Source organism: Zootermopsis nevadensis, unplaced genomic scaffold (assembly GCF_977971745.1).
Source record: "Zootermopsis nevadensis isolate Lab colony 2312 unplaced genomic scaffold, Znev_1.0 Znev_ptg000010l, whole genome shotgun sequence".
In the NCBI taxonomy this organism is placed as follows: domain Eukaryota; kingdom Metazoa; phylum Arthropoda; class Insecta; order Blattodea; family Termopsidae; genus Zootermopsis; species Zootermopsis nevadensis.
In genome coordinates this window covers 8,409,158-8,424,552 of record NW_028259142.1, presented here as the reverse complement: position 1 = coordinate 8,424,552, position 15,395 = coordinate 8,409,158, and the positions used below count along the sequence as shown (strand labels likewise).

Here is a 15,395-nt window from a genome sequence, read left to right as displayed (position 1 = left end):
ACCTCTGTGAGCCCTCGTTCTGCACAAGTGCCTCCCGATTTGAAGGAATAACGGGTTCCCCCACACCAGCAAGTCTTGTTTCAAATCTCCCACTCAGTGCTCTGATTTGGTCGGCTATAAGCGGTATCCCCAAATGTTCGTGTATTTGCCTGTTACTAACGTACCAAAGTGCGTTAGTAGCAATGCGAAGACACTTGGTTTGCAACACTTGCAGCTTCCTGACACGGCTGCTGTCAGCTGACCTCCAGATCGTTCATGCGTAATACATCATGGGACTTGATGAGTTGCATATAGCACAGCACACCGTTCCTGATGGACAGGCCACTTCTCCTATAAAGGAGCGGGCCTAGCACACACAAACGTCACGCCGCCTACTTTCCCACCTGGTTGACGTGCGCCGACAAGGTATGCCCGGCGTCAAGGTTGAAACCAGGACTCAGCGCTGTTTTGACCCATAGAATGTGCTGTACGAGGAAACAGCATTGATCAGGGCTGTCGGATGCATCTCCACGCCGTAACGAGGAGAAATGCGGTGTTCTTTGAGATGGTGATAGCAATCCTCCAGGCATTGAGCCAGAGATCCAGTCTATTCGAATTACTCGTCCAGACACCCACCGAGAAGCGTTGGACTAAGGGATGTGTCTACGAGAGCCGTGTCATCCGCGTACTCGATGTGGCGGCACAGTGTTGGTATGTCGTTGACATACAGACTGAAGAACACAGGTGAGATGAGTTCGCCCTGTACAACTCCGGCTCACAGAGCACGACGTGTTAACGTGGCCCACTGGAAGGACATTTGGAATGTCCGGCCAGCGAGGTAGAATGAGATGGTTTTCACGAGGTACGACACACATTGTGCTCTTTCCTCGCCACTATAAGTATCTATTTTGTTTTCCATAATTCACAAGCGCTCTCAGATGCAATGTGAAGAACTACAACAAACACACGAAACTTGAGGTTACCCTCTACAGATATCTGCTGATATCAGCACATTTTGGCTGCAGGTAACACGGTTACAATTCTCCAAAAGTGTGCAGCTACTTTTGACTTACTCCGTATTATCAATTGTAATGAAGAATGTGAATGGAAGGTTGGTTCACATAACCGAGAGCATGAATGAGAATGTAAGTGAGAGGTTAACATCACACAAGTCGGAGGGAAAAAAAGAATACTAGGGACATACGAGGTGCGATTGGAAAGTTTCTAGACTGTGTCAATAGCGGGCGAACCGGATGTAGTACGAGCTTCTGCCGCTAGGGGGAGCGGCCTACATTCATAGTGAATCAGTGTGCCAGCCGGCTTCATCGAATTAGCATTTGTTTCTTAGTTACGGGCGTTTTGGTAGTGCATTACACCGACCCTCCTGCGATTTCGGAATGGCGTGTGCATCAAATTTTGCCAAAGACTCGCCAAAACGGCTATGGAAACCTATGAAATGCTAAAGCAAGCATTTGCGGAGTCCGCAATGGGTCATGCACAAACTTTTGTGTGGCATTCACGTTTTAAAAATGGCCGAACCTCTGTCGATGATGACGAGCGTTCTGGACGACCGTCTTCGAGCACAACGCCCGAAAATGTTACGAAGATTCGGCAGGCCATTCACGAAGATCGACGTCGTACCATCAAGGACTTGTACGACATAGTTGCGTGAAGATGTGAGACGGAAGCGGCCGGCAAAGTGGCGCAACCACAACTGGCTGCTGCATCATGACAACGCGCCAGCGCACACCGCCCTCAAAGTTCGGCAGTTTTTGGACTGAAACACCATGGCCGTCATCCCGCACCCTCCTTAGCTCCGTGTGATTTCTTCCTCTTCCCAAAGATGAAAATTCAGCTAAAGGGAAGGAGATTTGAGACGATAGAAGAGATTCAGGCAGAATCGCAGATGGTGCTTGACAGGCTGACAAAGAAACATTTCCAGGGATGCTTCCAGGCTTGGCAGCGGCGCTGAGATCGTTGTGTTCGCTCCCAGGGGAACTACTTCGAGGGTGAAGGATGAATTTAATACCTGAGATAAGTGTACGGGTTTTTATACGCGCAGTCTTGAAACTTTCCGATCGCACCTCATAGTGGTTAGAGAACTTTCAAGTTTAAAACAAAAAGTTACTGAGGAGAACATAAATTTCATGCAAGAGAGTGAAGACGTAGTTAATAAAATCAACGATACTAAATTAGGTGAAATGTCATCCCGACTTAAGAAGCAACTAAAAAGAAAAGATACAGCTGGTTGTAATAAAAATGTTGGTCAGTCAGCTGTTAGAGAGACTATGGAACAAAGTGATTCGAGCAGGAGATTAGTTCAGAGATCAACTTATGCCCCTGTAGTAAATTTCAAATCCCGACAAGTGAGTGAAAGGATATTGGACGAATGCGAGAGTATGTTAAGCAACCTTTGTAGCGGTAGAGTCCATGTGTCTATTGTGTCAGTCACTATTGATAACGCTGACGATTAGAAACACAACTCGCATGAACTTGCTGAGCTAACCCATCCTCAATGCCCCTGCCACATTTTGAACGACATTGTGTTAACAAAATTATTCGATTGCCATAAACAGAAGGTATCAACACCTTGTCGAAAGCAATCTTCCGGGTGAGGAGGCTTGCGTGCTCAAATGACCTTTAGGGCTATGTCGGCCGGAGCTTCGGCTCATCGTAGAGTCACCCAAGCCGGACAGGTCTAAGGCTATGCGCTAGACTAAGAGTGATATCCTGGTCCTCCAGGTTGGGGGTTGGGCGTAAAAAAAGCATTGTTACGAAAAAATGAACCAAGCCTCGGATAAGAATGGACTCTTTGGCACGACCTCGGCAATTGAAAAGGGATATGAGATTTTTTACTTGGAACATTAGGAGCCTTAATAGGGCTGGGGCACTGAAATCAGTGAGTAGGGAATTAGAGAATTATAAGTTAGATTTAGTGGCAGTGCAGGAAGTGCGATGGGAGGGGGAGGGCACGATCCCAGTGGATAATTTCACATTTTTCTATGGAAAGGGGAATGACAATCATCAGTTAGGGACGGGGTTTCTTTGTTCATAGCAGAATTAGGGCAGCAGTTAAGAGAGTAGAATTTGTTAGTGACAGGTTATCTTACGTAATTTTGGAAGGACGTTGGTGCGACATCATTGTCCTTAATGTTCATGCCCCAACTGAAGACAAAATCGATGATATCAAGAATAGCTTTTATGAAGAATTGGAATCAATATTTGATACATTTGGCAAGTATCACATGAAAATTCTGTTAGGAGATTTCAATGCAAAAATTGGGAGGGAGGATATCTTCAAACCCACAATAGGCAGCGAGAATCTCCATGCACTTAGTAATGATAACGGTGTTAGAGCAGTAACCTTCGCTACGTCAAAAGATTTAATTGTAAAAAGTACAAAATTTCCACACCGTGATGTTCATAAATACACTTGGACTTCCCCAGATGGCAGAACACACAATCAAATAGATCATGTTTTAGTAGATAAGAGAAGGCAGACAAATGTAATTGATGTGAGATCATTCAGAGGAGCAGATTGCGACACTCATCTTTATCTGCTGGTAGCAAAAGTGAGGGAGCGGCTTTCAGTAAGTAGACGAACTAAACAAAATTTTGACACAGAAAGATTTGATTTGAAAAAATTAAGTGAGAGAGACGCAAAGGAAAAATATCAAGTTGAAATTTGGAATAGGTTTCAAATTTTAGAGAAAAATGAAGGTAATGAAAGTGTGGACATCACCAGGACTGTGGGAAAATGTCAGAAACTGCATCAAAACTTCAGCCAAAAAGAAACTAGGATACTACAGGTGAAGGCAAAATGAACCGTGGTGTGATAAAGAATGTTCAGAATTAATAGATCGAAGGAAGCAAACAAAACAAATGCGGATAATCTATGTAACGTGAGACGTGAGGCTAGTAGCACCTTTAGGAATAAGAAAAGGGAATACCTGAAGGGCAAAATTGCTGAACTTGAGACCAATAATAAAGAAAAAATTATCAGAGACCTGTACAGAGGCATTAATAACTTTAAGAAAGGATATCAACCCCGGACCAATTTGGTAAAGGATGATAATGGCAATTTGCTTGCAGATCCAATAAAAATTGTGAATAGGTGGAAACATTTCTTTAGCGAGCTCTTAAATGTTCATGAGACTGGTGATATTAGACAGAATGAAATACATACAGCTGAAATGTTGGTGCCAGAACCTAGTTTAGATGACGTTGAATAGCCATTGGAAAGTTGAAAAGTTATAAATCTCCAGGTATTTATCAGATTTCAGCCGAATTAATTAAAGCAGGTGGTAAAGTGTTGCATATGAGTATCCATAAGCTTATTCAGTTAAATTGGGATAAGGAAGAGATGCCACAACAGTGGAAGGAATCCATAATTATTCCTATTAATAAGAAGAGGGACATGACTGAATGTGGTAATTACCGAGGAATTTCTCTGCTATCAACCTCATACAAAATTCTATCCAACATTCTTTTGGCAAGATTAACTCCATATGCGAATGAAATTATTGGGGTTCATCAGTGTAGGTTCAGATGAAATAGATCGACAATTGAACAATACTTTTGCATTCGTCAGTTACTAGAGAAAAATGGGAGTTCAGTGGGACTGTGCATCAATTATTTATAGATTTAAAGAAAACCTATGACTCTGTGAAGAGAGAAGTTCTATATAACATTCTCATTGAATTTGGTATACCAAAGACGCTAGTGAATCTAATAAAAAGGTGCTTAAATGAAACCTGTAGCAAAATTCGAGTAGCTAAATATGTATCTGAAACATTCTTCACCAAGAACGGTCTAAAACAAGGAGATGATTTGTCTCCCTTGCTCTTTAACTTTGCTCTAAAATATGCTATCAAGAATGTCCAAGATAGGCAAGAGGGTTTGTAATTGAATGGGAAACATCAGCTATTGGCATATGCTGATGATGTTAATTTATTGGGGGACGATATGAATACAATAAAGAGGAATGCAGAAGTTTTACTAGAGGCTGGTAGACAGTTGGGGCTAGAAGTAAATTCAGAAATAAACTAAGTACATGTTAGTATCTCGTCGTCAGCAGACAGGCGGGCAAAATTATCTTAGGGTAGCTAATAAGTCCTTTGAAAGGGTTAAAAGTTCAAATATCCGGGAACAACAATAACAAGTCAAAATGACACTCATGAGGAAGTTAGGAGGGGATTAAATTCTGGAAATGCTTGCTACTTCTCAGTCAAAATATTTTGTCTTCCCGTCTGATTTCTAAGAACCTGAAAATTAAAGTGTACAAAACAATAATCTTGCCTGTTGTTTTGCATGGGTGTGAAACATGATCTCTCACTCAGAGGGAGGAACACAGATTGCAGGTGTTTGAGAATAGGGTGTTGAAGAGGATATTTGGGCCTAAGAGAGAAGACGATGGAGCAGGAAGTAAGCTGCATAATGATGAGCTTAAGAATCTGTATTCCTCCCCCAGTTTTGACAGGGTGATTAAGTGGAGAAGAATGAGATGAGCGGGGCATGTAGCGCGCATGGATGGGACAAGAGGTGTGCTCCGGTTACTGGTTGGGAAACCTGAAGGGAAGAGACCGCTAGGGAGATTTAGACGTAGATGGGAGAATAATCTCAAGCGGGATCTATGGGAGATAAGAGTTGAAGGAGACTGGATTTTGTTGGCCAAGGACAGGGTCCGGTAGAGGGCTTTAGTTAATTCTGTGATGAATCTTTATGTTCGGTAAGCCATCTAGTTAGTTAGTTAGTTATAAACAGAACATGTTGCTATTCTTGCTGGAGCTGGATGATTACCATCGTTTAAATTCAGTCCCAAAATCATTGAAGTTACCAACCGCTGTAAAGGGGATTATTGATCCGTACTCTATGCAGTGGTTCACCGCAGTTTACAAGGGAGTTGCTGTGGAGCCCTCAGATCCAATCCAATATCATCAAGAAAGTTTTAACAAAAACTCAAAGGAGAGAATGTGATCTAATGTCCTGAAATATTCCCTTTTAGCGACTAATCTGTCACCAAGGTTCTCAGAAATGGATTTGGTCAATGCGATAGCAGGGCATTTCCCGCCATATGTTCAGAGGACACTTTTGACAGTTCAAGACGCATTGACTTTCCAAAAAAAGCAGGACACAACGGTGCAAGCGGATACACACAGAGAATGGTCAAACACGGGCTTGTCGCCGCAGGCGCCTAACCAGAACCAGTCACCGAAATACCGCCAAAACAATTATAAAAAATTACAACGCAATAACCATTAATTAAGGAACGTGCGCTGCCAGGGAAATCCACATCGCGAAAAAACAGGTAGTACCAGCGTAATTATGCGCTTCGGGGACCGTATATATCAGACAGAGGAGCTGGCCTGAGTTCGCCCACAATCAGTCGAAATGAACCAAACCCGAACTAACTAAAACCACGAGCTTCCTCACTCGACCCCGGCGCAGGATAGACGCAGGACAATAATCAAAACAACAGTCGAAGTCATTCGGAAAACTATCGCAGGATGATGTAAAGGGCCAAATATTATCCAATTATGAGGGTAGGAACTCGCGTCCGACACTAAGTCTGAGGCTGGGATATGAAAATTTGGGAGTGCCTAACGTGAATCACGTAAATGAAAATCTTACTTTGGAGTTTGAAGAAGACGCAGTTAACGTCACTGTGTATTACATTTATGAAGGAAATCTTCAGGGTTGTCCTCAGTGAAGATAGAGATAGGAAGTAGAGAAATAGTTGTTGTTATTAACAACGGAGTAGAAGTTAGCGTAATGTCTGGATACCTGTTTAACTCTTTGATGGAGAGTGGCTTAAAGCTCCTGAGGCTAATTGTGTGTTATCATCCGCATGGCAATCAAAGTCAAAAGGAATCAGAAAACAAGTTTGGATTCAATTCGGATTAGGGCGTGACCTATTTAAGCTTAACTTCATGATTGCGCCACAGTTGATGACAAATGCCATATTGGGAGATAATTTTTTGGTTGAATACCAGGTAATAATGCATTTTAATAATACAAGTTTTTCAACGAGAAACGAGCTTATTGTAACCAAACACAAATTCTTTTTCGATGCGATGCGATGGCAGGGGGAGTACGAGAATGTAGGTCTCTATCGAACCCGAACAATTTGGCAGATTTTCCTCAGTCGCTGCAAACGTTAGATATCAACCATGCGTGAGTGTTAAAAGCACTGACCTTCGGGATCCTGATATTCCTGACAGCCGAGGCGACCAGAGGCTAAGTAGTAGTGGAGTTTATAATAAATCGTATGATGAGCACGAGGAGATAAACCCTTTGTTGCTTGGAGTTCGCCGTGAAGACGTAAATGTTGAAGATAGTTGGGCGTGATTCACCGACACTTTAAATATTAGTAAAATTTACGAGAATCCTGAGGAAGGATCAGATGATGTAGTTCATCATTATAGTTGTTGTACTCTTCCGTGCTTTTCCTCAGTTGTAAGTCAAATGCCAAGGTATAATTCTAGAGGGGCACGGCCAACTACCCAAATCACGGTGGCTCTCAGCTGAAGTTTTCGCCCCCAAGAACCAGAGGCCTTCAGCCGAAGTGACCCCACCCCTCTGGGTTGAAACCCCAGGGAACCAACCAACAAGATTTCTCCAGGCAAGTTGCCTGACGGGATAACATCCCATCAGCAGCAACAGTCCCTAATGTGAACAGTCTAGGCTCCCGCCGCGACAAGATCCCCATTTGCGTAAGCCATTTCCACCCTTGGGTTTCGTACCAAGGAATGGCGGTACCTAGCAAGGGACGATGTCTTGCGCTTGCGCAGGAATCCGGCCTTAGTTAGCATTTAGGTTGGTTGGCAATTGGCATATTCATCGCCCTGCTGAGTCAGTATGACCTCTGAAACGTTGGTAAACATCCACCAGACTACACAGCGCAACAACCCAGAAAACAGAAATCTTCATACTCACCGCTGTGAAAACCTAAAATCATACACCGCTATATTATCCAGTATTTTAAGTAGAATAATAGAAAATAAACATGTAGCATTTCATCAGGGCCCAGATTATATGTGCATTATAATGCTAATGCAACAGCATCCATACCAACTACTATTATCTCTAGGTAGTGTACAGGAGTTCTATAAAATAGTGACTATATTTAGATTTAAATGCTTTCTGAATATGATAAGATAAAACTTTTTTGAATATTTTTTTTAATATTAGCATACATACAACCTGTAATTGAACTGTTGCCATGTGTACACCAACATATCTTAGGTAACTTAGCTGTAGCAGCTGATATTCTTCTTTGTAACTTTTGTAGTGATATCAGGTTTGTTGTGTACCAGATATGGGAAAACCATGCAAAGTACTCTGTGGTTTCGATAAGTTGGTCGATCGGATTTGGTGATTGGTTATCGGTCGCTGAATGGAGTAATAGCTGCTGAGAATAGACTTATACAAAGGCTTTATTATTAATAAATAGTAGTAAGTACAACAGGTTGCTTCTTAAGGCTTTAGCAGTGGCCGACTCTGACAGAACGAAGTACCGTCGTCAAGACTAAACTTGTTATAGATCAAAAACACGTTTTGTAATGGTCTTGCTGCTATATATATTGGCCAGCAAGGGCGTAGCCCGGGTACAATATGTGTACTCCGTACTCTGTATTGATAAGAAAGTTCTAGAATGTTTTAAAGTTTTTATGAATGTGTCCTCTGGCACTTGCCTCACTCCCAGACTTTGGCTGATGCATATTAATTATTTTGGAATAGTACATTTGTGGGGTGCCAGTGTCAAAATGTCACAGTGTCACCGTTTTCTTTAAAAACAACTTAATTATCGAAAGGGGATAACATCGGTGAAAGTCCGAGTTAAAGAATTGGGCAAGAGTGTTCATTACATGACTTAATATTCATGTGCTGCAACTAGCAACCAAGAACAAATTATACTACCTGATATAACAATATCATATTAACTGCCACGCATATACAAAAGTTTTGAGGAGTGCATTTCGTTCTTTATGTAACCCCAAGGAAATACAACTGAGTGAATCATGAAGCTAAAAGCAATCTCTCTGCTCCACCAGTTATTTATCATAATTGGGTATTCGGTGATTGCTGCACAATATTAGTGGTAAGTGGGCGTTGTTCTGTATTGCTGAACGATGATGACAGATACCTCAAGGAATGGAAGAATATAATTAGCTAGCATGTCCAAATATAATTTATTTTTTTCTGAGTGTTTAGAGTGCACTGAATTCATTCATCTTAGGATAATCTCCTTCATGTTTTATGTAATCAACTGGATGAATCTGAACCCCAGTTTAGGAGTCATGCATATTTACATCCTTGACCAGCAGAATGTTGCTTCATCAGAAATAGTCCTCTTCACACATACCAGCGCAACAAATCTGAAGCAAGATTGTCTGTCTGCTTTAGTATTGTGTTATAAGATCACTTTATGAAAGCAGACTGCTAGTACCACTCAGTGTAGGATGGTCTGTAAGGTTTTGTACAATGCAGGATTTTTTATAAAGTTGAAATTATTATTAAATCACTTATTTTATAAAAGAAAGAACACTATGGTGGCTGTCCAAAATATTTCCAATGTATTGGCTGATAACCAGTGTAGCTAGGAAATTTAAATTTATCAGTATTAATGTCTGTTAACTTCTTTGTTTGTTAAAAAGTAACATTTATTGAGGCTTCGAAAATCTTTTGAGTGTATGTTTTCAGACACTGGATTACTAAAACTTGGAGTTTTGAAGTAACCTGCTTTAATTGATTATTTAGCCTGCAGATTTTTAAAATGTGGTAAAACTTAACTTCCATTGCTTTCAAAGTGTTTACAAAATATTAGGATCAATTTACCTTAGTTATAGCCTGAGCAATTGCAGGATAGTTGACATGAAGAAAAACAGCTTTTATGAGGTGATTCAAAATTCTGTACTCTTTATGCCAATTGTTTGGGATATCTGACATTGCACTTTCAAATTCATGTCTTGTACATTTTGAACTCTTTTGTAATTCTGAACTCTATTTTAGGCATTGAGGTTGACAAAGACAGCTCTGAGGGAAGCAACTATAGGCCAAGCAGTAAATCTTATGTCCAACGATGTGAACCGGTTTGACCATAGTGTCAATTTCTTTGTGTACCTCTGGTTTGGTCAATTGCAAACACTTGTTACATCATATCTGATGTGGTGTGAAATTGGCTTTGCTGCAGTTATTGGAGTTGCAACCATTGTGCTTGTTATTCCATTACAAGGTGTGTATTTGTAGGAAATTCTAATCATGAAACTACAAATTATTGTGTATAAGTACATGCATGGGCCCTTTAATAACATGACCCAAGCCTCTATGAAGATGTCTGTTTTAACCCATCAACATTATGGAAGTTACACTGCTACCATTTACTGCTGCAAATTCTAATGTGTGTTGGATTCATACAGCTCCAGCTTTGTGCGGCCATCTCATAAATTGTCTTTGAACTACATGAATTATACTTTCTTAACCATCAAGATAAAGGTTGAGTCTTTCATTAGATATATGTATTGACAAAATATATAGCTTTTTTTTTTTAATTTTTTGATAATCTTAACAATGTCCTCCCACCTACACCTAGGTCTTCTCAGCAGTCTCCACCCTTCAGGCCTCTCAACCAATACCTTATGAACACTCCTCCCCTCCCCCATGCATGCCGCATATCCCACCCACCTCATCCTGGATTTAATCCCTAAAAATATCAGGTGAGGAGCACAGCTCATCATTATGCAAATTTCTTCATGATTCATCTTCCACCCTTCCAGGTCTAACTATCCTCCTCAACACTGTTGTCAAAGACCCTCAGTCTATGTTCCCCTTTCAAGGTGAGAGACCAAGAATTGCACCCATAAGCACAAGCAGCAAAATTACATTTTTATATATTAGACAGGAGGATAAAAGATTTTGGACTGAATGATAGCAAGGATTCCCTGAATTTAATCTGCTCTTGAATGTCATTCTGACTTGTTACTGTCATCCCAAAGTACTTGAATTTGTCACATTTTTACCGACTCATTAGCTGTCCTTATAGTTTGGTTTACTTCTGAATGCTGATGATAAGACTTGATCGTGTACTCTGTCTTTTCTGCATTTATTTCTAGACCAACATTCCTACTGGCCCTTAAGAGTGTTTATGTGTTCACTTTTATAGCATTTGTATTGTCACCCAACAGATTAATATTATCAGCATAGACCTACAGCTGATGTGTCCCATTCAGTTCCAAGCTGCCCTGGTTTTCTTAAACTTTGCTGCTGGTATATTCTAAGGAAAAATTGAAAAGCAGTGGTGATAGAGCATCTGCCTCTTTCAGGCCATTCTGAATTTTGCTAGAGGTTTCACTTAAACACGTTTTAATTAGTCTGACTTGCTTCTTAGGTAAACGAAATTCAAGCAAAATATTGTAAAGAGCTTCTCTTTTAACTGACAACTCTAGAGTGTTACATATGACATCCTGTACTAACAAACTCTACAGTTTTATTTATAATTTGTTTGTTTAAATTAGTCACACCAAATGTATTTATAATTTGTTTTGTTTCTTTTTCCCATAAGTTTGTGATAACCGGATTTATGAATATTATTAACAAGGCATTGACTGGTCAGTTTCCTCGATCAATAGCACATGTCTCTGTTAAGAGAATTCAGGTTTTTTTCCTTGATATATACGTAACAATTAAAATCCATAATTCTGTGAAGTAAATAACTAATTGTTTTTATGTTGCACATTGACAAAAATGTCAGGTTTAATTTATAGAATTGCTACAATATTTTTATTTTCATGCTTTGTTGTTTTATTCTAAGCTTATTTCCCTTAACAGACAACTTTTTAAATTCCAGAGGTTGTATTGCACCAGGAGCAAGGTATAATGATGAAATGGATGATCATACCACAAACTCATTATCATCAGCAGGTACAGCAAAATGAGATTAATGAATCGTTTGAAAATGTTTCAATCTTATTGAGATCTGTGTCATTATAGCAAAGTGGTAATGCAAATGCTCAGGCTGAAACTTCTTCACAGGATTAGATTAACTTTCATAGTTTCATTCATATTAAAATGAATGCTAAGAAGAGTTAAAGTTTTAACAAGTAAATAAAATTGCCTTCAAGGTAAACATAAATAACACTTTTGTTTTTTTATTAAAATTATTATGTAGTATTAGATGGATAAGAATGTGTATTTTAATTTCAACAAAGTTATTTTATTTCCACAGAGATTCCTTCTTTATGGTGAAGTGACTACTGTAACTAGGTGCGTTGCAAATGATATGAAGACCACAGACTTAATCTGTGACAAAAGCAGACCTCTTGGAAATGAATGCAAAATGGAGATGGCAAAGACTGGTACTCTGGAATTTAGCGTATATGCAGAAGAAAACAGTACAGATAGTGGTGACACTCCAGACAAGAATAGTCTCAAAGTTACTAATGTGATGACCAGATGGACTGAGGACTTGCCTGAGAACACGATTACTGATGTGAGTCTGGAAGTAAGACCTGGAGGACTGGTTGCTGTCATTGGACCTGTTGGATCAGTGAAGGTCTGTCACATTCATGACACTGGAGTTTCCTTGGCATATCATTAATTTATTTTAATAATTTTATTTTTATGTGGACAACAAAACTTCGACCAGTTGGAGATAACCTATACCTCTCACATACAATATCTATTAGATTTATTCATCTTTGTCTTGTAAGAACAGTGTTTTTGGTTTTGTGTGGTTTAATTCAACAGTAAGTAATTTATGAAGCAATTCTACAGTTTGTGGAGAAGTTTAACCTTTATATGCTTTAGCCGTCAACTTTTTCTCAATTTGCTCAGGTAGCTCAGGGGACTTCAGGGTCGCTTTCAGGGGATTGCACACACACACACACATACATCAACCAACAACTGCATCGAACTCAATGTATCATTATTGCGTTTCCTTCCTTTTCTCCATGACACGATATTCGGAAAATAAAGAGTGAGATATTTTTATGTTACTATCAGATTTTATTACTTCAATATCTGTCTTGTGTTGTAGAATAAATTTCGTACATTTCTTGTGGAACTGTGCCAATAAAATGTTTATCTTAAATTGTAGTTCATTGGGGAGTCATTGAGATACACCAAAATGCACCATACTGTACATGTGTTGTTACTACTGTTGCAGGCATCACTGGTCCATGCCTTTCTGAAAGAACTGCCTCTCATCAGTGGCTCCATATTAGTGGGAGAATCAGTATCATATGCGTCGCAAGAACCATGGCTGTTCACAGCCTCTGTGTGGCAGAACATCCTGTTTGGGCAGCACATGGATAGGAACCGGTACAGACAAATGGTGAGGATCTAGGCTCTTGAACGAGACTTGGAGCTGTTGCCCCATGGTAACATGACCATTGTCGGGGAGAGGGGTATCACTCTGAGTGGTGAGCAAAAAGAGCAAGAATCAACCTGGCAAGGTGTGATTGTATTTGTTGTATACCAGACTTCTACCCAGTTAGTTGCATCCATAAGAAATTACAATTTGTTTTTCAGAAATTGTATCTGCCAAGTCATCACAAGTTGTTGGTCATGTAATTAAAGATATGTCATTGTGAAGCAGAACCAAGTAATATATTTCACTGCAAGTTTAAAACGTTTTCCACTTTCAAATGAGCTATTAATTACAAAAATTATGTATTTGCTATTTTCCGTTTGTGTCCCATTTTGAATCTAGAAATACAGTCTTTAAAATTAAGAGAGAATTTGAAACTTTTTTATCACTTGCCAGTCTACAGTATATCATTGATGGATTGAAACACAACTGTCACTTCCCAGCTCCTGACCAGAACTACATGACTCACCACCAGGCACAAATGGTAACTGCTACTGAAATTATTCACACACAACTGTATATCTGTGTTTTACATTATGCTAAGTAATGGTAATTCTTATGTGTGAGGATATGTATGTACAGTAAAACCTCTCTAACTTGGACACTTGCGGTTCCACGATAATGTGTCCAACTTACAGAGGTGTCCAAGATAGAGGGAAATGGAAAAATCATCCTTTCAAATTGTGGTGTAATGACATGTGGTAATTGTAGAGTATTATGGAGCCCTTCCCAAAAAGGAAATTATTGATAAGAAAAATCAAAAAGTTAAATTATTTTTTTACAAATTTTGTTTTGAGTAAATTAAACTTGCATGGATAAGCTCAAAGGGAAGGACACCAATACTTTACGTTTACCGACAATGTAATCTATTTACTTACATAATCTAACCACTGTAGGCTTGCTTGAATGAAGAATTAATGACAATAATAATAATGTTTTGAAACCCACTCTCATGGTTGCACATTACATCCCAGACTCAATGAAATTTTAAATGTTCAGAATGTATTTTTTTAAGCTCAACATAAGATGTCACTTATTTGTTGTAAAAAAAACCGTTACAAGACACTACTTTTTAGCTTTTATCTTGGAATTTGCCATCCTCTTACTAATTTTTGCCGTAATTAATTGGAATAAATTTTCAACCATTCCTTGTTGGTTATGAGCGAAAGCATACCGTTCCAATTTATGTTAACACTGTTTAATTCAGTTGCAAGCATTGTACTGACAAAGTTAAAACTCCAGTGAGGAGTTTAACAAAGGAATAACTATACACTTCCACTGCATTCCGATGATGTGTTCAATGTCTCACACCCTCAACCATAAGCTAATCCTAAGGTAGAAGGCATTCATCAGTCAGAAATTCAAAAGAACAAAATACTAACTGTAAACGTTTCCCATAAGAGCGTTGAAGCTAAGTGCATGCTTGCACCTGTCCAACTTAAAACAAAAGCGGTGACCAAGTTCCAAGATAAAGGAGTGTCCAAGATATAGGATGTTGTGGACATGTAAAATTATGGGATATTCGCCGGTTCCAATTAAAAGTGTCCAATATAGAGGGGTGTCCAGGATATAGGGGTGTCCAACTAGAGGGGTTTTACTGTATATACTGTTGAATAGCATGCTTTTTGTGCAAATTGTATGGGGAATGGTGTTTCACTGGAAAGAGTCAGAGAATCATAAATTCCAAACACAACAGTTGTCTATAAACTTATTAGCAAAGGCAAGTGTTCTCGGTTCTCTGTTTTTAAGTAGCTTCATTTTATGTTCGCCATTAGGGCGAGACAACAAGTAAGTGTCTCATTAATATAAAATTAGAAGTATTGCTTTGTACATATTTAACAACATTTTAAAGTGTTAATAATTTTGTTAATATTGCAAATTGAATTGAGGCAGTGAAATATTAAGGCAACGCTGATTAAGGTGCGTGCTGTCTAAGATCATAATTTAGAAACTTACTGGGATACTTGATTTTCGGCTTCTTTGGTCTTCTGATATTGAACACCTTGTAATGGGTTGAATTCAAGTAATTGGAAAACACAGCGTGCAAAAT

The 15,395-nt window shown here is 39.3% G+C and overlaps 1 protein-coding gene across 1 annotated transcript in view; it reads left to right on the top strand.

Moving 5' to 3' along the window:
- Positions 1-13,712, top strand: part of LOC147874206 (glucose dehydrogenase [FAD, quinone]-like) — a 34,106-nt gene extending 20,394 nt beyond the window's left edge. Inside the window, exons 3-6 of the mRNA XM_087346451.1 lie at positions 9,991-10,213; positions 11,825-11,898; positions 12,203-12,529; positions 13,142-13,712. Of these exons, the coding sequence (XP_087202577.1) occupies positions 9,991-10,213; positions 11,825-11,898; positions 12,203-12,529; positions 13,142-13,321 (804 nt within the window). The 3' untranslated portion in view covers positions 13,322-13,712. The remainder of the gene's footprint in view (positions 1-9,990; positions 10,214-11,824; positions 11,899-12,202; positions 12,530-13,141) is intronic.
- The last annotated feature ends 1,683 nt before the right edge of the window (positions 13,713-15,395 follow it).